Source organism: Bombus vosnesenskii, unplaced genomic scaffold (assembly GCF_011952255.1).
Source record: "Bombus vosnesenskii isolate JDL3184/JDL3185 unplaced genomic scaffold, Bvos_JDL3184-5_v1.1 scf7180000016278, whole genome shotgun sequence".
In the NCBI taxonomy this organism is placed as follows: domain Eukaryota; kingdom Metazoa; phylum Arthropoda; class Insecta; order Hymenoptera; family Apidae; genus Bombus; species Bombus vosnesenskii.
The window spans coordinates 96,874-122,829 of NW_022884347.1; the positions used below are offsets into that span (position 1 = coordinate 96,874).

The 25,956-nt window shown below is 38.3% G+C and overlaps 2 protein-coding genes across 2 annotated transcripts; one reads left to right on the plus strand and one right to left on the minus strand.

Moving 5' to 3' along the window:
• Positions 1–2,381: 2,381 nt before the first annotated feature.
• On the plus strand, positions 2,382–3,533 carry LOC117242738. The gene has a single exon (XM_033509642.1). The coding sequence runs from the start codon at positions 2,382–2,384 to the stop codon at positions 3,531–3,533; it is 1,152 nt and encodes a 383-aa protein (XP_033365533.1).
• Positions 3,534–20,360: 16,827 nt separating this feature from the next.
• Positions 20,361–22,944, minus strand: LOC117242747 (dnaJ homolog subfamily B member 6-like). The gene is made up of 5 exons (XM_033509662.1): positions 22,843–22,944; positions 21,829–21,938; positions 21,376–21,552; positions 20,645–20,909; positions 20,361–20,469 (listed from the first exon to the last, which is right to left on the minus strand). The coding sequence occupies exons 1-5, from the start codon at positions 22,905–22,907 to the stop codon at positions 20,376–20,378; spliced, it is 711 nt and encodes a 236-aa protein (XP_033365553.1). The 5' UTR covers positions 22,908–22,944; the 3' UTR covers positions 20,361–20,375.
• Positions 22,945–25,956: the final 3,012 nt, after the last annotated feature.

Sequence of the window (25,956 nt, forward strand, 5' to 3'; positions counted from 1 at the left end):
ACATTTGGTAAAGTATTATAGCGGTATACTAATATATCATGTGGGTGGCTACCCCCAGCGGGGTACCATCATCGTGTTTGTTAGGTTATGTCCTTTGTGAGATCTGTTGGGCGAATAACTATAAAATTTTTTTTTTATTATTTATTTATTTAAATTTTACAATTTGTCCAGTAGGACATTTGGTAAAGTATTATAGCGGTATACTAATATATCATGTGGGTGGCTACCCCCAGCGGGGTACCATCATCGTGTTTGTTAGGTTATGTCCTTTGTGAGATCTGTTGGGTGAATAACTATAAAATGATGCTATAATATTATGAATAATAAATTGACACAATATATAATTCTATATTCCAGAATTTAAAACGTAATAGTTCAATAAACGATTCGCTTAAAGTTATTCATATTCACATTTTACAAAATTTCATTTACGTCGAGTAATATTAACGTTTCCATAGACTAGGCATGTTGTGTTTAATAATAACAAAATATAGTGTTGTAGAACATTTATTATTGTTATAATAATGTAGAAGTGCACAATGTGCCATCTCAGACGTGAATCTTTTATATATGTATATATATATGTATGTATTTATTAGTTACAGTGTCAAGGTCACGGAATGTCCAGTCAACTATCCAGTCAACTATCTTCTCGTCATTCCTGTCACATAATACGTTTTCTATATTACACTTCTCTTTCCTCTTTCTATTTATAATCTTACTGTTCTCAGATAATACGTATCTCTGCTAGCAATTTCCTAGTCAATACCTGTTAAAGTTTCTTAAATTCCTACATCTGGTCCTAGCAATTAACTTCTGACTGCTTTTGTTCTCACTTCTCAGGTACTCCAATATAGTACTGTAGATCTGTATATTATACTATAGCATCTTACAGGCCAATGCCATTACTTCCTGTGTTTTCCAAAATTCTAGAGAAAATAATATACGACCGTCTAAAACCAACAATAGGGAAAGAAAATTGAAAATATCCAATTGAACGGTACTCACATAACATAAACAAGGCAAGTTAAATACCGAGTATTTCACTTAACATACAACTTACATGGGAGCAACATAGTAAATCAATTATAGACAAAATATGGATAACAAGAAGACAGATGTACTGGCTAACTAGTCGAAATTCTAAACTTAGCATAGGAAATAAATTACAAATATACGAAACGGTAATAAAATAAATTTGGACGTACGGAATACCGTTATGGGGACAGCAGCAATGAGGTACATAAATAAACTAGACTCGCTACAATCGAAGATACTAAGAACAATAGTCAACGGTTAAAGAAGAAATTGGCAACTACGCAGAAAAATACATCGCATAGAAACTCTCATAGAAAGAAGATTAAAAAGAAAATACCTCACTGACCTCACTAAAGAAATAAAATAGACAAATTCGAAGATGGTATTCCACTAGGGGTAGACATTCACTTTTTATTATTTAGCAATAAAGCTAGAAAAATTTACCAAATGTCCAGCTGGACAAATTGTAAAGTACAAATTAAATAATAAAAAAAAAATTATATTGGTAGTTCCTTTCACTCTGAATTGATCATTTTCTCAGATTTCTTTTCCACTATTTTAAAAATCTAAGATACAAAGCATGTCTCAAGGAAAGTCTCCCATAGAAAGAAGACTAAAAAGAAAACCTTATCCCACTGATCCCACTAAAGAAATAAAATAGCCAAACTCGAAAATGATATCCCGCCGGGGGTAGCCATCATCCACATGTTATCTAGCAATTAAGTTAGAAAAATTTACCAAATGTCCAGCTGGACAAATTGTAAAGTACAAATGTAAAGTACGGGAAATTTGGTTTCTCTCACGTATGATGCCTTCCACTAGCGACCTTCTTTGTGAGGCATGTAGCACCCTTCCTTACCAACTTACCTTTTTTCCTAGCCAATTAGCAAAGATAACCGTTGCCCTCGCTTTCCTCCTGAAAATTGCCATTGACAAATCCGCTTATCCGGTGGTCTTAGACACATCCATAACTAGTCGTGACCATCGTCACAGGAATTTAGTTGCTTCAGGTTTCTTGACCAATCAGCATCTCAATTTGTTGACCATTAGTCGACGTTTTAACTATTATCACTAAAACTTATGTTCTACGAGAAGAGATTGTTGGACTAAAGTGCATATTTTAATTTGTTAACCAAGTGTTATCGTCGGTACAACCACATCTTTGACGTGTTTCGTTGGCGAGCTTCTTCGCGATCGGTCGAACATTTTTGGTCCTTCAGATACACGTGCACAGTCTTCAAGATAACAAGTTCCAAGAACGACGAAATCTCGCAGCAAGGTAAGCTCTTTAAAGTGTTTCGCCAATTCCTGTTCCTTGCACAACACCAACACCCGTCAAAAGCATGGCGACCGCACCAAACATCGACCACCTGCAACAAAAACGCAATCAGCATCTCGACAACATCAAGTTCATAACGAAAGACATTGACGATTACCAACAGTCCAACAATTATAACGTTGGTGTTTTAAAAAGATATAAAGCCCAACTCGAGTACGAGTGGAAACAATTCCGACTCGTCCAGGAGGAATTATACGACCTCGACGAAGAAGAGAATACTGAGGAGCGCGAAGCGTTTGGCTATTACATATCCCTGGCTGCTCGAATAAAGAATCTCATAGAAAGCAGGGAACCATCAACCCCATCGATACCCACAGGCAGCGGATTTCCTGCGAAATGTTCGTCCAATAACACTCTCTCCTCGACAGCAGATGACAGTGACCATCTTGTCAACGCAAATAACAGCGACGCTGCTGACCCTCCCCAGAAGAGGTTCGGGTGTCCACGACACATCGCTTTTCGCCACAGCCTCGCAATCGTTAATTTTCCAAAAATAACTGAACCATCTCCAACGGCCTTGAGGCAGTTAGTTGACACGGTCGAACAAAATCTCCACTCATTGAACAATTTAGGAGAGCCAATCAATTTAAATACGATAATTATCAGTCTGATCAGTTCAAAATTACCAGCAAAGACCGTGCAAGAGTGGCAACTCACGTTACCTGACAAGGAAGTGCCTCAGTATGCTCATCTACTGAACTTCCTTCGGAAACTGGTATACAACTTGAAATTGGTCTCTACATACAGAGTGACAAGACAGACATGCCCCATCTGCCGAGAACCGCACAAGATTTGGGGATGTGATACTTTCAAGGCGAAATCCGTTAGCGAGCGCCTGAAAGACGTCAAAGCGGCATCCTTATGCACCAATTGCCTGAGAGAGGGGCACTCTATGGTAGATTGTTACGCAGGACCATGTCGTACGTGTGGACAATGGCATAACACGATGCTGCATAAGGACAAACGCCACTCAAAGTCTCGTTCCGTTACATCCAGCCAAACCTTCTCTTCGTCGAACAATCGATCCTCGAGATCCTCTTCGACATCCTCATCACCGACTAGTCATCGGAAATCTACAACGAAACACAGGTCGGAGACGTCACGAAGGGGCTCGTCTCCAGGACCATCCTCCAGCCATCGACGAACGCATAAATAGTGATGTCGACGATCGACGATTCCAATGACAACTGAACCAATTAAGCCATTAGCATCCAACTCATTATGCAGCGCTATATCGTGGAGCAGTGCTCTAGCATGAACTTCATAACAGGAAAACTGGCAAAATAAAGTACTCATCGTTGAAATTGTAGCCATTCTGCATTCAAAATCGCTGACTCCAAAATCCTCTGGTCCAAGTGACCTCCTGATCCTCATTCTCAGCCACTTCCTCATTGGCGATTCATTAATGAACCTGCGAGAGCGAGATTTCAGGGACAGTCCACTCAACCGGCTCTTCAGACGATAACACATTTACCAACTGAAACAGCATTTCTAGAATCGCTGGCATCGGGAATACCTGAATGAGTTGACCAGTCACAATAAATTGAGCAAGGCCGACCACGGCATCAAGGAAGGCACGATCTTCAGCATCAAGGAGGATAATGTGCCCCCAATGCAATGGCCTTTGGACCGAGTCATCAAGGTCCATCCAGGCGCAAACGGGCATCTTGGGTCCAGACGTCAAGAGGCTCGTCCATTACCAAGTCAACTCGATCCCGAGAAGCCCGGACAATTGTTCAGTGTGAAAGCAAAATTTCGCAGTCGAGTTGTCCAACTTTAGTCGACCGATGTTGTTGAGCCGTGTAGCAATCCTCAGAAACATTCCCCTCTATTTGTTTCTTTTTGCTCACCGAGTTCTCATTTGACACGTCATGGTTAAGTTTTTACCAGTTTGAGTTAACAATCAGCGTGTTTTGTACTGATCACCATCTTCCTGCCTGTATGTTTTTATCCAGGGAAAGGTGGAGGGGGGCAGTTTCCAACAGGGAAGTCCCCCAAGGTATACTGTCCGGTTGGTAGATTGTTATTAACTAATTCCTTGAAATTTCCGGTTTATGATGAGTTGTTAAAGGATTCAGAGCAAGTGATGAAAATCTAAAAGTCTGAAAAGTCCAAAAATCACTCACCAACAGTAGGAAACCAGATGTATGAAACCAACAAAGAAGATTCCAGATTCCAAAATTCTTGTTCTGTACTATCATCAAAACGTAATGAAATCAGTAATAAAGAATTTTTAATTTCTATAGGACTAATCTCGTATATAATCTCGTATATAGAGGATGATCTCGTGCCCTTAGATATCATAGTTTTCCTCCTCCGCAGCATCATCGTGACAGAAAGAGAGTTCCTCTTGAGCAGACCTCATCTTAACTTGTACCGCACACTCTGCTCAATCGCTATCTTAGCTCATCGTCTAGAAGTCGAGTTGTACCGCCAAGTGTAATCGCAAGCTCTACGTACAATGTCCATAACGAGAATTGTTAATAAATATATTGGTTAAATATATCCGAGTATTTATATATATTTCTTCAGCACCTATCACGACCTATCCATCTCAAACTGTTTAACAACTACAATGTTTGAACAAAATTGAGCAAATAAATAGATATTAAATAGCACTGTAACTTAGAAATTTCTTTCTACTTTCATGTGACGTATAGATTATTTATAATTATTTATAATTATTTAATTATTATTTCGGATAGCGACTATAGAAACAGATTTTGTTTTCTAATTATTTTAACTGGATGAAAGTAGCAGCGGCTAAAAATATGACGACATAAATCAAAATATATGTTGCCTTATTATATTTAAGTCGCAAATTAATCTTTGGTAGATATATACACATACGTTAATGCTGAAGGTAGCAATTACCAGTCTGGAAAGCACTGCTTCATTTCTTTTCCTCAGTTATCTGCTAATTTGTTGTTAATAATATTATTATTCAATTTCTTTCACTAATATAACAATTCTGAAGCGTTATTTTAAAGTCTAGTACCTTAAAATGAGGAAACGTTCAAAATGCCATAATTTCATGAATACGTCGATATGTTACTTGTGTTAGATGGAGATCATGCAAATTATTGATATTTTGCTGCCCTCATTCAAAAATAGTCTTTTGTCTTCGTATGTCATAAATTATCCACGAAAATCCTCACGTTTTTGTTCCGTCAGATAAAACACATATTACAACATAACTGTAAAAGAAGCCGTTGCAATGAAAATAGAATTGTTGAAAAATTGTAGTCTACTAGAATCAAAGCGTTTTATCGAAAGAGTTCTTGACACTGGTTACAAAAACTTCGCCTAAAGGGAGAAAAACGTACATACGAAACAAACAAACAAGATATATTGAGGACGAATATAATAATTTAAATTCGTACAGGTTAGTAAATTAGCTGTACTAATAATTAATGAGCTCCTCTAACCTGTATATTATTGCTTTCTGGATTGCCTCATCTTGCTCTAATAATTAGCTTTTGGCTACTTTCGCTTGTCCTTGCTACAAATACTCTAGTAACCTATAAAACTATATATCTTCATACCTACTATTATACCTTGAGCCTTATATTTTATTAAATTGCCTTTATCTTCGATTATAATAATGTCTTGTTTTCAATATGATACTAACCTGCACTTTTTTATTGCATATATTTTCCATCATTGTTTTACTATGGTATTTTTTGTATATACTCTAATCTTTCTTTACCGAAACTCTATTCTTCCTCTTTTAAATACTTTTCTCTCAGGTATTTTTTCACTAATCTCACCTCGTTGCATTTTCCTGATTTTCTCCTCGTATTTCTCTGCCCTTTACCCCGCATTTACTCTTTTTTCTCTTTCCTTAGCTCCTCGAATACAATGTAACTCAACGTCTAGTTACATACTTAGACGTAAACATTACTTAAGATGCAACGCATCTGTTTATCTAACGACCTCGAGCCGTCGGCTGCACATCGGCCAACTTCGGCAAATTTCGGCGCTTCGCGAGATAATCGATTATCTCGATAGTTTAGATCATTACGTGTTCAAAAATCTAAAACTCAGCAATGGAATAGGTAGCACGCAATGGTACACTACTCGTTGACAGTCGTTTCGTTTCGTTTCGTTTTTAATTACGTTAACTAGTCAAATCCCTCTCTTGAAACCAATTCTTCGTTTCATTTCGTTTTCAATCACGCAAACTAGTCAAATCCTTCTTTTCAAACCAATTCTTTTCTCAATGCTCCACATATTTCTCATTGTCATACTTGTCTTTCTGATCCTGTCTTTTGTCCCTTCATACCTCCATTTTTTTATACCTTAGTCCTAAATATGTATATTTCTTCTAGTAACCTATCATATCATCGAACCCGTTGTGTATCATTGTTGCGAATCACCGCTGCATACATGCGTATCATTTCTTTGATGTGACGGCAAAAAAAAGTCTACAAATGAGCGTTCGAATCCGTTGCATGTCGGCGTTGCACATCAATTTGGATGGGCAAAAGCATCGTTGCGTACATATCAAAACATGGTCCACAGATACAGAACGAACTGATCGGCCATGTGTTTGTTTTTTGTTGTTACAAAACTTCGTGGACATACAGAAGGACGATGTAACAAAGTGGTAGAGAAACAAAACAAGTGAGTCGTTCTTCTGCAGGTTCACGGCCGAAGAGCAGGATGACACGATATAGTCCAGTCAAATTAGCCTAAGAAGAGGACAAATTCAGTATTAAATTTTCTTGCGCGAACTTATGCAAATTATTCTCGGGAATGAATCCTATATGTTTGCCACTCAAAATTTCTTGCACAGACTTTGCAAAAAATCTCCAAAGTTGTAAAAAACAGGTTTTTTGCATATAACAACAACTCTAATAATCGGATTACAAAAAGTTTCAAATAAAAATTGTTAAAATGGGTTAGTTCGTTAAGCCGTAAATTAATTGTTGAGATATGTATAATTTTCTGTGCTGGACTGGGTTAAATGCGTAGTAGAGATACTTGTATGTGAATATCAGTGTGTGGAGGTATGTGTGTGCACAGCGTCTCGAAAACAAAGGAATGTAAACTCTTCAGTCAGTTAAGAGTCGGTTAACAGTCGGGTATAGAAGAAAGTGCTGAGACGCGTGCAAGTGTGTATCGATGAATATCTTTAAAATCGTCCATGAAATAAATATATTGCTATTGTAATATTAATCCTCAGTATAAATTTAGTGTTCACAATTCTCAACATTAATAAAAACGGCCCGAAATCGTATTATTTTCTATTGCCAATTATTCATGTAAAATTGAGAATGCGAAGTTGAAACATTTTGAAAATGTTGTTTTTCTCCAGTCCAGTTTTTGATGTAATTAATAATTTAGAATATAACCGAATAAAATCGGCTTTATGCTCGTTTAAATAATTATTTTAACGTTGAAGGGCCATTTTCCTTTATCCAATGGAATCCAAACTTCACAGAATTTTTTTATTAATTGGAACCATTCCTGAAAGTGGCAGTGGTGAAAATAAGAGCCAGTTTACTAGACACTAGCCAAGAGATGTCTTTAGCCATTGAGTAGTTTCGTTGTTTATTGTTGGAATGGTGAAACATATAATCACAAGTGTATGTGTGCTGTAAGTGTGTACACTGTAGTATGTGATGTACAAAAACTCCGTACAAAACAATATCGCCGCTACGTGCAACCGTCAACCGGAATCAAATTCAAATTTTCCGGTACTTCTCCGACCAGTATAAATAAACGATCATGCTCTCCAGAAAGTGAGTATCGATCATTCTTATAGCGAGTAGTATCGAGTATTCTCGATTATATAATAACTTGTCTCGTTATTATATAAAACAACACGTTTAGTCTGTGGCGGCACTCGACGACGGAACTTTCCGACGGCTTTGCGACACAAAGCGTAACAGCATCAAAGCGTAAGGCCGACATGCCTAATGTCCTCCCGCCGCGAAAGTCTAACGAACGCGTGCGTAGTGAGGATATCGAGGGGCAACAAAAGAAAATCAGTTTTGAACAAAAGATTCATTCAGTTTTAAACACCGAAGTGCGAGAGGTCAAGCGTAACACGAAGCAAACATAGTCGAGAAGCGTGGATTGTTGATTATTGATTGTTAATCGTTGAACATTGAGAGTATTTCTTGGGCACTTACACTTAAAACCACCTCAAGTCATTCACCACAAACTGGTGATCCCGACACGAGAGAAAGCGAAGGGAGGTATTTAAGATGGTAAATACTAACGAGGCTGCGAACAGCAGAAGCACAGCCAATCAGTTGGTCAGCATGCGTCCACTGCAGCCCCAGAGTATGATGCTATGATTTGCATTATTGGCCACGGGACGGGATATACCGGCCACGGGACGATATAAGAAATTAAAGAATGAACTTATCCGCAAACAGGCAGATTTAGACAGTACGAAAGTGTGAAAGTTACCGGAATGTGAAGAAATGGGCGACAGAAAGCCGTCCCAATTTTATCGAGATTTAAAAAAACTCGCTAGCCCCTCCACGCCAGACGATTCTATCCTCACGCTTTCGAGAAATCGACTACCAGCTCACGTCCAGTACGTCCTGGAGGTTTTGGAAGATACCAAAGTGGAAAATTTAATACGGATAGCCAACCGGATAAAGGAATCATGTCCAGAGAAAGGACGAATTGTCGCCATCGAAACAGAAAGAACGGAAGACAAACGGCAACGCCGCACTTCGGACACGATGAATGACAGGTTGTGCCGAATAGAGGCACAAATCAACGCGCTGAGGCTCGACATTCGTCGTTGTCGGCGATCAAGTTTAAAACATTGCAAATCGAGTTAGAAAGACAGATCGTCTGTTATTATCACGAGGCCTTCCGAGACCGCGCAAGGGAGTGCCGGGCCCCTTGCAACTGAACCCAGCGAAACGGGATCAGCCGTCCGTAAACGCGGCATGCGGTGATGGCTTTGGTATCCCGCCGCATTTTCGTGACGGACAAGGCATCGAGGATCTCTTTCCTCGTGAACACTGGTGTCGATATAAGCGTATACCCGCGCAACAAACTACGCAGACTCGCGAACAAAGATGCGTACAAGCTGTTCGCGGCCAATCGAGTGGCCGGAGCAAACCGAAAACGCCTTTCGCGAGTCGAAACGCGTCCTCTCTAACGCCACGATGTTGCCGCATCCAGTATCGGCAACAGCGCGTGAATGACAAATGGCAACCGCTAGGATTCGTTACAAAATCCTTGACTCCTGCGCGATTAATTCTGTACTTAGAATAATTTTAAATACATTTGACAATATTACGTATCAACTCGTCTCGTCATTATTTAAATCATCCACCACAAATTTAAAAATAGAATAAGGAAAAGAGAGAAAAGGGCAAACAGAAAATTAAACTGCTAACATGTTCTTCTATAATAGTATTTTAACATCAATATTGTAATACGCAATGTGAAAATGAAAAAATTGGAAGCAACCGAACTACGAATAAAACTGAATCACTTCGCTGCTCGTAAAAATAACTTTTAGTATCATAAACATAAGTCAAATAGCAAATAGCATAAATTGAATTTACCCAAACTCTTCTTGAAATCTGACAAAATGATTTTTTATTTTGTCAAAAAAACCTTTACGTATTTTCCATTCGCATTCGCTACGTCGAAACTCCGTCGGGTAGCAGTTAATTTCATTTAAAGTAGAAAACTATTCAGAAACGTATACACACAGCAACGAACCAGTTGTCCTGTTATTGCCTCCTTCTCGACGGTTCAAATTTCAGGGACGATCGACTATGCTCGACCCAGTACGTCATAATTACTCGCAAAAAGTATTACAAACGAAAGTTGTAACCAGACGTGCCGTTAGTAGTCACTCGAGAACTACCATTTTTCGCCAACTTTAGTGTCCCCCCTGCGCGCTCGCTTCTTGTTTCACTGTTTCACCGTTTCGTTCCTAACATTAACGACCAGTTCTGGCAAATTTTTCCGTTCCAACAAGGAAATCGAGGGATCAGGAAACCAAACATATTGCATCGCATCACTAGAGACACTAATTTTTTTTTTTTATTTATTTATTTACATTTTACAATTTGTCCAGTAGGACATTTGGTAAAATATTATAGCTTAGTGGTATAATAATATAATATGTGGATGGCTACCCCCCAGTGGGATACCATCTTCGAATTCTGGAGACACTAATGACCTAATTTTAAGAACTATTATAGATAGAAAGTATATTGTATTCAAAAAATACTTGTGGCGGATGAAAAGAGAGTTGTGCGTTTCGTCCCGGGACTACCGGTGGACTCGTCAGTAAGGCTATGCCCGGTAGTCCCTGCCTTAGACGTAGAGGGAGCCTCGCTGGGTACGGTATTTGTATCAATCGCTCGTATATTCGACCGCTAGCGAGTTAGACAGACTCGTTGTCGTCGTAGCCTTCTAGTGTTGGCGGTTGGTACCAGCGGATCGCCCGGGAGGTGTTGCGCCGCGTTGATGCCTCGACCTGTCGGCGTCCTGTCGATACCGATCCGTCACATACTTATGTTAATAACGCGACACACTATTTTTCGTTACTATTTACGTTAGAATTTTCCATAATGTCGAAATACTTTCGTGAGAGACTATAACCCGTTAAGAGGTCAATAGCGATATCACAATGAGGAGGAGCTTTGTCTTTTGCATTTTGGAAAATCTGACCAGGATTCAAGGGGCGCGAGGCAATTAACATGGCGTCCGTTCTTTCAAATCTTGTTACGATAACGCTTTAATTAAGACGCGACCTAACGACGATCCCGAATCGACGCAGCCTTTCCCCGGTGATAGTCAAAGGCCTCGTTAGACTCTCACTTTCTCTGGAATTAAACCGCAAATCGGGCCTGTAATTTTGCCGTACAAATTCCATGCCGCAGAGCGAAATTCCGGCATTATTGCCGTAATCACGAAACGATAACGAGACACCTTTTGACCGAGATTCTGCGAATTTCGTTTGGCGGAAATTTAAACAAAACCCGAAACAACATGGCGTTCTGCAACTGTCGTTAATCCTTTAAGATAAAAAAGATTGACGTAAAATTTTGACAGAATGAAACTTCACGATAAATTCAGGTGAAACGATGCAAAATTAGAGCGAAGCTTATAATGGGAACATAGTTTGCTTGTCTGTTGTCATAAAATGAGATATACAGAATATATTAAAAAATATAGTATATGTAATACGAAACTTCATACTATTCATGTTATTATGGATACAATATCACAATATGTTCATATATTTAAATCTCATCCAAAAGAGATTATTGTATGTAGAACACAGTTTAACTGTATTTTGAATTCTTGTTTATCAGATCACAATTGATAAGTTGAGATTAGGATGACTATCCTTATTTAAAACAATTTTGTGACTGTTACTTGCTAATATACTTCACATCCTATGTACATTTTAAATATGTTACGCAAAATCGAAGTTACAAGGAACAATAATAAGAATTCAATATTTCAATAACGCCTTTCACGATTATAATTAAATATTTTTCAAAATGTCGCATGAGTGTTACATCTAGCACCCCTCACACAAAAGTTTACCAATTTATAATGTATGTACTACATATATGCACCTAGTAGATTGACCAGTTATGATTTACAGATTATATAGAATTCCATTTTATGATTTTATAATTTTTCGTTAAATAGGATAATCAAATAACTTGCAATTAGTAAAATTTCATTTATTTTATCGTCAAACTTGTGCAAGGGAACATATTAATACTAATAACTTTAGTGACTTGCAAAATTTCAATAGTGCAAGACAGGCCAGATATTCAATTGCAATTGGTTGCTATCCATATTTTCATCGGTCTTACAATAACCTTATGCTATCAATTATGAATTAAAAAGTTATGAAATCACAACTCACCCAAGGCCAATGGTTATGACTTCTTTTCGAAGATCCATTGAAATCTCGAGTTTGTTGTTTGAGACACCCAGTTACCACAAAACATAAACACCACTTTATTACAGCCGACGTAAACAAAAGATGACAGATTAACAGAATATTCTTCAAATATTCTTCGGACAACAAACACAGGCTTACACACTCACTGTTTTAAAGTCACAGTCTGTCGTCGAACTTTCGCCAAATAACTTGATACGTACATATATACGTCCCTCGAAATCAGTTTACGACGATAATACATACGTAACATGTTATGTTGCAACCGAACGTGAATTTCTCGGGAAATACCTCGATATCGTTTATTTATGCGTCTCTCAAATGCGAATTTTACTATACACCTCGTTTAAGGTACGCCATTTTGCAAAACGATTATCACAAGATTACTGCTTACATCGAGATCGAGAATAGATTCGCAGGAAGCTAGATGCCACGATTTTGTCCTGCGCTTTACACCTTTCCGGAGCTGTGATTGGTTAATTTCCTGGTGCCATATTTAGTCTCCCCGAGAATCGTAAACGTACGTCGAAAGCAATGCGAGGCAATTATTTAACTTATTTCACAATGTTATTTATTACATATCGTGAAAAGTTCTGAATATTCGGATTCTTCGGTTTTCGTTTCATCGTGTGTTAGCATTATCGGCTCTCGGTATCGAATTGACAAACAGAATTTTTCTCATATAAAGTAAGTCACATTAAGTATATGTATATGTATGGTCGAAGCAATGCAATTAAAAATGTTTCTATTTTAATTGGAATTATTTATCAAAATACAGACATTTTACCAAGTATTTATTTTATAAATCATATATTATATATACATACATATAAATATATATATACACACATATATATACATATGAATATACACACATATATATGCAATACAATAGAAATACTTTCATGTGCTATTATACGTAGTTCAATAGATTACATTTCACGGGCCCCGTGTTGCACCCGCGTTGGTTTCGTTCCTGTTTCCGACGTATGAGTGTAGCGACAGTGATTCGCGTGACGCGACGTAACTTTCAGCGCTTGTCTTTTTTTCTCTGTTTATGCGTTGTGTGTTCGTTTGAATGAAAATGTCGCGAGTGTTGCAACAAAAACCACGCAAAACAGAAGAAGAATATGGGAGCAAGGAATTCCAGGCTGCAGCAGAATGCCCATTGTCCAACAGGGTTTCGTTCCATGGTATCTCAACGGGGTAAGCTAACTTTTTTAGTACGCTTCAAGGCGCCTCTTTCCAACCAATTAATTTGCGTTTAACACCATTTTAACTTCGTATACTCAGAGAAAATATCATTCTTTTGTATTTTCTAACTCTATTCTATGTATAAATTTACCGCGACGGGTCGTTTTTACGGATTAACGTGTCTTATAAAAGCGTTGCGCGAAATGTTAATCGTATATGTCTTGAAACATTTGCACTAATCTCATAGAGGAACGTAGTTGGTACCTTCCGGGCGTCATATTGTATGCTTGTTACATGAACTTTCCAAATATCTTACAGTTAAATGGTTGGATTATTTATTAGAATAAATAACACAACACTGTTTTTGATTTATTGTTAATGAATTTATAGAACCATATTGTTTTATACATATACACTATCGCTCAAAAGTATCCCAACATTTGGTTACTTTTGATATTATGTTATTTAATTGCGCAATCAAATTGATAGTATGTGACGATATACAGGGTGGTTGGTAACTGGTGGTACAAGCGGAAACGGGGTGATTCTACACGAAAAAAGAAGTCGGAAATATAGAATAAAAATTTTTTTTTAATTTTTTTTTTAATTTTTTAAAAAATCTATAGTGAGATCCGTTATAACGAGACGTGATAAAGTGTACGCGTACCGAGCGAAAATTCAAAGTCGATTTTCTCGAAAACAAAGCCTCAAACGAAAAATTTTTATTCTATATTTTCGACTTCTTTTTTCGCGTAGAATCACCCCCTTTCCGCTTGTACCACCAGTTACCAACCACCCTGTATAATGATTGCGATCTGTATTATTATCTTATTCCTATGATGTTGTTTTAACAAAGGTCGTAACAAAACTAAGGTCAGAAAAAATTCTTTATTCTCAGACTCTGTACGAAACGAATTACATAAACAAGTTTCTTCTATACTTATACAAGGACTAGCATTATATTAATTCAAGCAGTAGCGTTTAGGAAATTTGAATGAAAATCGGGTATATATATTAATACCAATGATGTGTATATTGATTTCTAGCACTTGTAAAAATAGGTTTGAATTAATATACCTTATAACCATAGCCATAACCTCTTTCTCACCGTCTCACAGCTTGCTGCTATTTTCGCGACGCGATTCGACCAATGTCAGTTGTAACCTCCTTTTTAGAAACAAGCGTCAAAATTGGGAATTTTCTTTGACGCGTTTCTCCAGTTATTTAAGAGAGATATTTATCGGGTAGAATCTGTAGTCATTTTTCATATTAAAATTAGGGATACAGTCAATATTGATTATCCTTGCAATCGAGATTGGTTCTAATGATTACGATAATTTAATGAAATCTTGAAATTATTTGGAAAATTTCTCGAGTTGCTTTACGACACAATCAGGCAATCGCGTTACGTTAACTGCCTTTTATAATAATTTGAGAAAAATTGAACTCGACGTTTTGAGGAATTCAATAATCACGATAATATCGTTACAACTGTTTCAATTTATGGAAACAATGGAATTGTCATTCTGAATTCGACACGAGTTTCGGGAGTAATACTCGCATTAATTCATCATTAACATTAACATTAACATTAACGTAAAGAAGAACAGGGAGGTTAATTAATTAAAATTTCTCATATTGTAAAGCTGTGAAATAGCGTAATAACTCTGTCAGAGGTTTGTTTCCTAAAAGGCTGATGCTCGTGGCAACGGCACGCGACGTAAATAAATTCGCCAGTGGATTATATTTTCGAGTTTTATTCCGTGCAAAGAACTCGGCCTCTCGAAAAGTGGGCACGCGAGTTAATTAAGGGAGTCGCGCGGGAGAATTAGAAGGCGGTAGCGTTAATTAAAAGAATCGCAGGCACGTTTTAGCCTTATGACGAACCTGACTACCTGTCTTAACGGTCAGCAGGAACAATGCAGGAGTAACAAAAGCCTGGTTAGCATTTTCCTCATAAATCGCCTTTTCAAACCCGCTCATACGGAAACGAGAAAATCAGAGATTATTTATTAGGGGTTATTGCAATTATCGAGTGCCCGACCTTTTCATCGACCGTGCTATACCCCGAGTAACAACTCATACTGGCTTCGCATCTAGGTGTTCTTTTCATTCTCGTCTACTCTCTAGCGCCCTCTGTCCTAGCAACACCGCGCATACATAGGCGGTGCGCGATTTGAAAAACCCCTGCCCTCACCTAGCGGCTCATTGGACAAGTTGCGCCTAGCCTTTCGGGCGGCAGCTCGCTTAGGCGATGCCACACGATGCGTGCATCGCGCCGCGTCGTTACCAGCGGGGGCCACAAGGAGGCGGAGCTACCAGCACATAGCTCGGTCCCAGCTGGTTGGCTCTCCAGCCGATTATCCCTGTACCGTCTCGGCACCTATTTCTACGGGTACCGCCTGCACCGACAGTCCCAGGTTTCCTCTCTGACTCACACGTTTTGTGTTTTGCACAATTATTCTTTGATGTCTTTGTGTAATTATTCTTAGTAATAAAAATGCTCGATTTAAATACTTGAAAAATAAATGAGAAGACCGTTGTATAAATGCGTTAAACGCAATAATTTCAACTTCTCGTAATTGGTAATTTAATAAATTCGACAAAACGAACGCGGCTCGTTATTTCCTCGAGCATCGATGGTTTCTTTATATCCAACGATCCACTCAAGAAGAATAGAATTCGAAGATCACAAGGGAACAAAACACGTTCATTTTGTTGCATTTTGGACGTTACTTGGCGCGTGAGTCGGAATGTCCCGTGTCGTGCGTTTGGATAGGCGAAAATTAAATTACGTTCTTCCCGTTGTCTTCAAATTCTGCGATTCTGAAATTTGATCTTCGCGCGCTTGGAAATTGGCGTTCAAATAAATAACGAAGCTATGTTTCCCTCCTCGGCATCGATATACTATATCGATCATATTACATTTTATGGTTTGCCTATACATTATTTTCAGTCGTCTCGATGTTTCTCGCGTGAAGCGCTTCGTTGAACAGACTCAAAGTTCGGCTGACGTTTTGCGGGCCCTGCAATAACGGCTCGTAACTCTGTTCGCCTATATTTCACATTTATTGTCAGACTGTAGCTGTTACGTAACGAACGGGTCCGCGAGCTCGAGCTCGCGCTCGTGACGTACGTGCCACGAAATATTGTACGTATAAACGATACCGATGCACCGCTTGTTCCTGTTCTCTATTTTTACGGACTGTTCGTGCTGCTTCTTCTCGTGTCACTTTATACCCCAGTTCGAGCTCTAACTATGAGCTTCGGGTCGAGATGAGAATCTCGTTGTAACCTACAGGTTCGAAAAAGCTGATAGGCTTTGGTCTACGTGATGGTTGGGAATTTTCATTCGTTTTGAATTTTCGTAGCTGATAAATAGTGAAAGTGCATTTCTTCCAAAATAAAAAAGATAGCGAAGTAGATGGAATTGTGGGTCAAATTTGAAATCACTTCTCGGTTATGTGGAAGTTGATTAAACGTGTTGGTGTATATAGTGATGAGACGAGTTGATATTTGGTATAGTAAAATGTGTTTAAAACTATCGGCAATACTCTTCTAACGATCTTAAATTCGACTTCGGTTGACGGTTGCGCGTAGCGGCCATATTGTTTTGTACAGAGTTGTAACGGTGTTAATACTCCGAGGCAAAAAAACAACATGAGTCATCCTCCATTCAAATCGTCCTATGACTCGTATGCCGTTACAGTTATATTGAATGTTTTAGTAGCTTTGTTATTAGTTCGAAATTAGCGTTATCAATAATATAGTAGATTTATACTCCGCCCCTGGTCCAGACTCCATTACGACGACGCATCGTTCAGGAAGCTTTTAATAATTCGCTCTTAAATCGTACGAAAACGAGCTCGTCCATGTACATTCTTGCAGACTGTTTATTGTACCAGAGGAAACTGCAAGAGCGATAATGACGTAATCATTTATTTTATCAGGATAGAAGCTGCCTCGTAAAATTGTTTGAACGAAGATCGCATCGATTTCGGGAAATTTGAATAATCGGTTGGAATTCGAAGCGAACGACAGTGCAGTTTCGAAGAGTTTAAATCGATCTTGCGATTCAGGCACGAGATACGCAGTGGAAAATGTGCGATATAATTATCAAGTGGAGGAGAATTTTATCGAGAGAAGTTGGTTTAAGAAATTAATGCAAGTATAGAATTCTAATAACGGGAATTACTAGAAGAGATTAGCATAATTATTATTATTAGGCTTTTATTAAGGCAGAGCATTGCTGGCAGTTACTACGAGTATAGAATTTTATTAGCAGAGCTTTACAGCAAGCATGGAATTTTATTAATGAAAATTTTGTTGATTAATTATTATTATTAGGATTCTATTCTGGAAGATTATTGGCAGCAATTACTACGAATATTAAATTTTATTAACAGAAATTATTACAGGAATTTTCTTACGAATGTACATTTTTATCAGTACAAAGATTAAGAAGAAATTATCAGATGAAAAATTAAATTATAGACATTACACAGGATAGTAACGTCTAAATTGAAAAGATACGAAGAATCTACCATTTTTCCCCCTCCAAACTTCGATGTAGCATTTCGCAAGAAGTCGTAGTCGTTCACTTATCGCAAAGATTTTTATTTTTAATACCTACCGCTGCGTATTTCGTTCGTAAAACTGATAGAAGCGCCACGATTTAGCTCGTTCAACTTATCTTACAAAAGTATCCTATAAAATGTTATAAGGGACGGACTGAAAGTTATCCTATGGAAGGGGATTTATTCTCCGCTAAATTGCCAGCCCGAATTCACTGTAAGGAGACTGTTTGATCGACCAGTGACGGGGAGACGTGATCGCGAGAAACAAGTCTAGAGATGTGGTGACTGTTCTGTAGTTGTAGCTCAAGTCCAGAGATCAAGTGAAGTTCGTTCTCGTTTTATTACGGACGAAAGTGTTAAAAGGATATAGGTTTGGGTTTATTAATTAATCGATTCACGCAGATTCGATTTTCTCCAATATATTTTATCGCCTCGTACAACACGTCTTAACACACAGAATATACTCGGTCAATTAACACGTGGTCGACTTCTAAGACAAAAGAGCGTCGTTAGAAGTCGTACCAACTTGGCTTGTAGTAACTAGCGATCATGCCAACCTAACATTTCTCAACAGAAAGCTCGGTGTTTTTTTTTATGTATTGATCAAATCGAACATTTGTGATCAGTGCTAATTCATGAAGAGTTTTTCTTCATTTTTTTAATGATACACGTGCGTACGTATATAATGTATGTTTATGTATGTATGCGTTTAATTCGAAAAAAAGAATAAAACGAAGAGACTAAAATGAGAAAGATACTTCTTAGTGAGAAGTGGATGATGATGCGTCTTTATTCGGTCAGCTGGCGACTAATCTTAGTAACGGGAACAAAAGCTCAAGTAGCATTTGTCGCGGCTGTGTTTTGTTTGTGTTAATTTTTCCAAATTATGCAAGTTTTCCTGCTTTCTTCGTTTTAAACGGGCTCTATCGCTTGAGCTTAGAGATCCAATCACTGTCATCGAATTTCGTCGAGTAATCGCTGTTTCTCAAAATCTCACTGCTTTCTTTTTCTCTTTTAAAGTAATAAATAAATATATATGCCGGAGATGGAAGAACATCGGGATTTCCCGTCTGGAATGTTGGGAAAACCCCAATATCCTAGTCCAGACTTTTACTACACTTAGTCCAGGCTTATAGCTACACTTAAGTAATAAAAATAAGAAATAGTTTTAATGTTCCAACCTGGCTTTATGACGATGGGTTCGGGTTCGAAGTGACATAGCGCATCACTGGACGTAGCCACGGTCACGGGAGGGACGTGTACCTGACACAAGTATGGAATGATTGTATGGCTCTCCTTAAAAACAAAGACTGACCCGAGAAGTGGGCACAGGAATATTTATATATTATTATAATAGTATATATTATTATAATAGTATTATTTATATATTCATATTTATAGAATATTTGTATATTCATATAACAGGGCAGTTTCATTTGGATTACGAGTTAGTTGGTTAGTCGTTGGGCGAATTGCTGATTGAGTTATCGAGGGAGTTATCCGAATCGTGTATTACGTTGGCACTCGTCATCCCGTGGACCGTGGATTCGTTATCGAGCCTGAATTCGTTGTTACCATCATCTCGACCATCCTATCGCCGCTACTACTCATAGCCTCTTGTAGCGTGCATATTTGTACTGTTACGTTTTGTTTGGCTCGTTTTGGTTGTGCTGCCGTTAATTTTTGAATTCAGATTAAATTGTAGTGTTGTCTGTTATTCGTCAGGGGTTGTGAGGCTCGAATTTGGTTTCTATACAAATTGTTAAAATTTATTTAAATTTCAAATTGGAACGCTCACTCGCGCTATTGGTAGTTTTAGTCTACGTTACGGCGCGTGCGCAGCGCGGGACGTGACATACCAATAAACATTAGCTATATAAATTGAGTTAAGGGTCATCGAACGCTCCAAAATTCCAATTCTAATTCGACATGTATTTTATTGTTCTCTTGTACAATGTGTGGAGAAGTGCGTTGATCAGCGACACTATTACATTTAAATTTTTAAATTTTCTAACATAATATTTCAACGATAAAATAAGTAAAATAGATAAAACAAAGTAAATTGATGAAAAGACGATATAAATAAGAGACACAAGGATATTTTGAATTGTTAAATTAGCCGCGGTGACAATTACGCTCTCTTCTCTTTCCTTTTTTTTATATTATTATCAGGTAGATAGGTAGGAGAAACACAGCAGGTAGAGTGCAGAAATATTATTCGCAAACGTGACACGATGACAGGAATTTCTCAATTTCCAAGCTGAATCCAAGCTGATCAGGCGAACGTTCTTGATAGAGAAGTGATTTAATTTTATCTTGTTGGGAGTTGCACGCCGTTCACCGTACTCATCTTTAGCACATCATTCTCGTACGTCAATATTGTTTCCTTTTCACCGTCGCGAATCCTGAAACAATCACAGATACAAATCGTTATCGTTTCTGTACATCTTGCAGATAGTACATGAAAATTCTATCGAAGATCTCATGTTATTTTACAAATATAAGTGACGTCTCATGTCTTATGGGATCACCTACATACGATTTATTATCTATGATAAATTCTTTGTTCATTGTTCTTACCTTTTGATGGTGATCTTTTTGCCGTTGACAAATTTAGTTGAAACACTTATCTGTCTCATACAATAAGTAACGCGGCCTCTACTCGCATTGTACCAGGTCAAGTTTCCTGGCAGACGTCGAAACAAGTTGTGGGTATGTGGCCGCAATGATGATGGGGAAGCAAAGCGAGGAGCAGTTCCTAACGGGCCAAAGAATCCCGGCGTCCTGTTTCTGCATGAATGACTATGCCTGTTGAGTCTGCTGGGTACACTGACTCTAATAAGGTCTTTGGAACAATTAAAACACTAATTAATCACATGGTTCTTACTACTATTTAAACATCTGTGGCGGATCGGTACCAACAGGACGCCGACAGGTCGAGGCATCAACGCGGCGCAACACCTCCCGGGCAATCCGCGGATACCAACCGCCAACACCAGAGGGCTACGACGACAATGAGTCTGTCTATCTCGCTAGCGGTCGAATATACTGGCGAACGATACAAATACCGCACCTAGCGAGACTCCCTCTACGTCTAAGGCAGAGACTACCGGGCACGGAAACGCAACCTCTCTTTTCATCCGCCACACATCTACTATTCGGTTAATTACTTGAATACGTTTTTTTAAGTGGATAAGGTAACTGCATATTTATTTGCGTGCTCCAATATTTCATTCTATGTGTCTCAGGGTACAGGTAGTTGGTGCTACACAGAATCATCGATTAAAGACTAGCAGAATGGGTTTACTTACTAGAGATCAGGTTCTCGAGAGGAGCATCAAAGAATTCTCTAAATACTTCTTCAGGGGGTCTAAACAAGAAAGATGGAATATTGAAGTGTGCATTAATGTCGTTCCTGCATTGCCTCTCAGCACATCGCGTTTGAAGTCCTCCCTTTCCATATTGATCGTAGATGCTTCTTTTCTTTTCTGAAAAGCATATAAAACAATAAGCGATCATTACTAATTGTAAAATAAAAGTTGAAGGCAGATTGCTTAGTTTTATTTGTTCCAAATTCCAAGGCTTGTCAGGTTAGTAGAATACGCTGAATGATTGATAACATCAATCTGAGGTCGTCCTCCGCAAGAGCAACATCATTAAAGAGGAAACGATCTCGGGAATCGTCGAAGTCGTAGACAGCCCTCGAAGAATTTGTGAAAGCTTTAAGAGATCAAATACAGTGACGAATAAATACAGAAACTTACCGTCAATTAAGACTTCGTACGCCTCGGATATTTCTTTGAATCTCTTGTTCGCTTCTTCCAGGTTTTCAGGGTTTTTGTCTGGATGCCATCTCAATGCCAATTTTCTATATCTGTAAGGCAATGCTTTGTTTAATCAACCGACCAGCGATGCTTCTTTATAGTAGAACTTAAGAAGTCTCTTGACTCCCTCTAACCAAGATTGCTGATCGACTTCTAGATCAGAGCCAGCTGCCTCAACGGAGTTGAAATAAAAAGCCATTCAGTCTTTTCTCACCCATCGTATTTACCATTCGTCTAATAAAATAGCACCAATGACAAACAAGTAATCACACTTATTTATGATAAGGTAATTCATTTGAACATATAAGGGGGTGATTCTACGCGAAAAAAGAAGTCGAAAATATAGAATAAAAATTTTTCGTTTGAGGCTTTGTTTTCGAGAAAATCGACTTTGAATTGTCGCTCGGTACGCGTGCACTTTATCGCGTCTCGTTATAACGGATCTCACTGTAGATTTTAAAAAAAATTAAAAAAAAATTTTTTTAAATTTTTATTCTATATTTTCGACTGTATATACAGGGTGGTTGGTAACTGGTGGTACAAACGGAAAGGGGGGGGGGGCGAAAATATAGAATAAAAAAATTAAAAAAAAATTTCTACAGTGAGATCCGTTCTAACGAGACGCGATAAAGTGCACTCGTACCCAACGAAAATCCAAAGTGGATTTTCTCGAAAACAAAGCCTCGAACGAAAAATTTTTATTCTATATTTTCGACTTCTTTTTTCGCGTAGAATCATCCCCCTTCCGCTTGTACCACCAGTTACCAACCACCCTGTATATATATCTTTATAACACATATCCTCGTTGAACTTGGCTTTTTCTTTATAATCTTTTTTTAAATACTAATTCAATCATATCATAGAATATTAAATGCAAGTTAAACGTTCGAGTATTCTTGTACATTCTTCTCCGTTGATAACGGGCTGCTCTGCTCTTATTGAGCCATTACTTACGCCTTTTTGATGTCCTCGCTCGTGGCGGTTTGTTGCACGCCTAGTACATTGTAGTAGTCAGCCATCGTCCACAGTGTTTGCACTTAGATGTTAGGATTTAGGCGAACACCTATCGAGAGAGACGGTTATAGTAATTAGCATCCATGTAACGAGACACGTGTAAAGATACAACTTTTGTTTCGACAGTCTAGATGTTTTGAACGAAAGGGGCATCTTTAGAAAAAACAGAAACCACGTAGGAAAGAAAGCTTGATAGTATAACGTACGACAGAGGTTTATAAACCTCTATAGAGGTTAGATCTCTATACCTCTATAGAGGTAAGACCTATATACTTCCACATTTAGGATAGTTCTCTATGATGTTAACAAATTCAATGAAACATTGTTTCGACCACTCACGGGGAGACGCGACCTCGAAGAAGCGTGTCAACGGGAGTTACGATTTGAATAATCGACGCCACGAATATAAGTAGTATAAACGAAGTATATAGCTAATTTGAACAGGTTATAGTATATATGCTTCCAACAACTACGTACACTGTAATATGTGTATGTCGACTGTCAAACTACGAGTGAGACTGATTTCGTGTTACCGTTTGTGATTTGATGGTTGTGTAACTGAGATTTAGACTGTTTACTATTTTCGAGCTGAGATTCAGACTGTTGCCTAGCTGAGATTTAATTGTTTACTGGCTTGTCCGCTCTCATGCCATTACGGAGAAAAGCCCGGTGTGGGTGCGTTTGTTGTATGAAGAAAGCGGATTCGTTGTGCTCACACTTTTCGTTAGGGAAGTGGGGGTAACGATTCGCGATGCCCATTGGTTAGAGCCAACGTTAATGAATGTAGCAAGCCTCCTAGCAACGTGGCTCGAGGGTGACACTGACCGTGGGAAAAATCCGCTTTTCCCGTTAGATAAATATCTGCCTTCTCCATAATTTGTAAGAGCGCGCAATAAATCTAAGGATTATTCCAAGGACCATCCATAAAACAAAACACTTACAGGATTGGAGATACTTTCAAGTTAAAAGATTAATTTTATGGCGAGTCCTTAGGTTTAGTCCTTAGGTTTAGGATAACGAGGGATGACGTGCGGATTGTATCGTGCGACGGACAACGAAGACTTTACTATCTTACTGCTGCTAATTCATTCGGGAAGGGACCTTATTGCCGGCGAAGGACCATAGAATCAACAGCGGTTCGTTAAATTGTTCTATTTGCCCCCTTTCGCGGCCTCTGTGCCACGTAAGTAGTAAAAATTTCGGCTTTTTCGGCAGAGAATCCTGCGAAGAAGAAACTGCGCCTTCTCTCTATAAATTCTCTTTTAGAACGAATATCTTAAACGGTAAATTCGTATTTTATAATCCATTTGCTGTAGAAATTTTAAAACGTTCCAACGTACAACGCACAAAATATACTCGCGAAAGGTATCGAAAGAAGGTCGCGCAGGAAAGTAATTGTCATTTTCAAGTAACAACAAACAAAAATGCGCTTTAAATAGTTTTGTTCGTTCGTAACTTTCCTCGTAATTTTTTAGCATAACCACCATCCCTGTTTCACCACTTACCTCGATATTCTATGATTTTTTGACCACACAATTAGCCATACACTTGCGTCGCCAGTTCGCATAACCATCGTTCACGCAATATTTAATTTCAACCTACAGGTTTCTGAAATACTTGGAACGAAGGCACACAGCGATAATCACGCCGCGTCTCGCGCTGTTGCCATTTTAAGTAAACAAAGTCCTCGCTGGCAACCGCAACTATCCAAATATCTCGTTCGTCGCGCAAGGATCGAATTCGTGGCTGCTAAACAAGTCTTTATCAATTTGATTGTTCACCGTTGCTTTGTTCGATCTCCACTACGCGCGGACACTCGTCAAAATTTCAAACTAAATTCTATGAAAATTTCTCGCGGTGTTGGACAGTTCTTCCGCGGTGTTTGAAATTTCAACAATTTTTCTGAATTTCTGGCTGAATTTTTCGGATAAATTTGTCGCCGGTTAATCGATTTCAAGCTTGTTTCGGGTGATTTTTAATTCTACAAGTTGTGGCTGCGAGCTTCCAAAACTTGCATAATCAAATATTTCCGACGTTGATTTTAATATAGGAAACTTTCACGCGAAGATTTTCTGTCTGTCATTTTGCAAACATCTGTCCATTCACTGTCTTTATTTATTGCGTTTTCTTAGAAATTCCTTCGCCGATATTATCGAACTTAACATTTCTAAAATTTATACCGACAGAGAAACTAATAAATTTTTATATTTCAAACTTTCGGTAATAGTGAAATATGACAAGCACCTGAAACTTTGGTTTAATTGAAAAATGGCATAAAGTAACAATTTTGTTACGATGCAGGTGATTTGATATGAGATGGTGTTAGATGTAAGTGTCCAAGTAATACTCTCGATATTCAAACAAAATGGTTTATTAAACAATTAACAGTCAACAATCAACAATCACGCATCTCGAATGTGTTTGCTTCGTGGTTACGCGAAGTGAGCCTTCGCACTTCGCTGTACGAAACGGAATGAATCTTTTGTTCAAAACCAAACGGATTCTTTTCTTTGTTGCCCATCGATATCTCCACTACGCATGTGTTTGTTAGACGTCCGCCATGTTTTGATGGTATAGCGTTTTGTGTCGCGAAGCCGTCGGAAAGTTTCTTCGTCGAATGCTGCTACAGATAATTCGCGGTATTCCAATCTATCTTCGTTGTATAAGATTAAAGAACATGTAGATAAAATTATTTCCTCGTACGATTTAGTCAGACAGAAAAAGTTGCAGCATAGGAACAATCATGCTAAATATCGATTCTGTGTCTTACAACACATTCATAACGTATTCACATTTCACACACGAAACACGCCGCGTCTGCTCTTCTCTTCTATTACTTTCGCTGTAATTGGCAGAAAAGGCAGGAAGCATCCTTTTCGGCAGGTTTTCCGCCGATATTCGGAGTTGGCAACAAGCCATTAGAACCTAAAATTCCACGTCATATTTTCTATTTGTCAAACGTTTGCATAATCGACACGAAACGATAGCATTGACATACTAACGAATAGTTGGAGCGATTTGCTGTAAAGTTTCGACAATTTTTGTTCACTTTGT

Excerpts from the sequence above, each read along its gene's own strand:
- LOC117242738 (XM_033509642.1), top strand. The coding sequence starts at position 2,382 with ATGGCGACCGCACCAAACATCGACCACCTGCAACAAAAACGCAATCAG.
- LOC117242747 (XM_033509662.1), bottom strand. The coding sequence starts at position 22,907 with ATGGCTGACTACTACAATGTACTAGGCGTGCAACAAACCGCCACGAGC. Across the intron at positions 20,910-21,375 it reads TCTCGAGAACCTGATCTCTA|ACCTTATTAGAGTCAGTGTA; the intron begins GTAAGTAAACCC and ends ATTGTTCCAAAG. Across the intron at positions 20,470-20,644 it reads AAAAAGATCACCATCAAAAG|GATTCGCGACGGTGAAAAGG; the intron begins GTAAGAACAATG and ends TGATTGTTTCAG.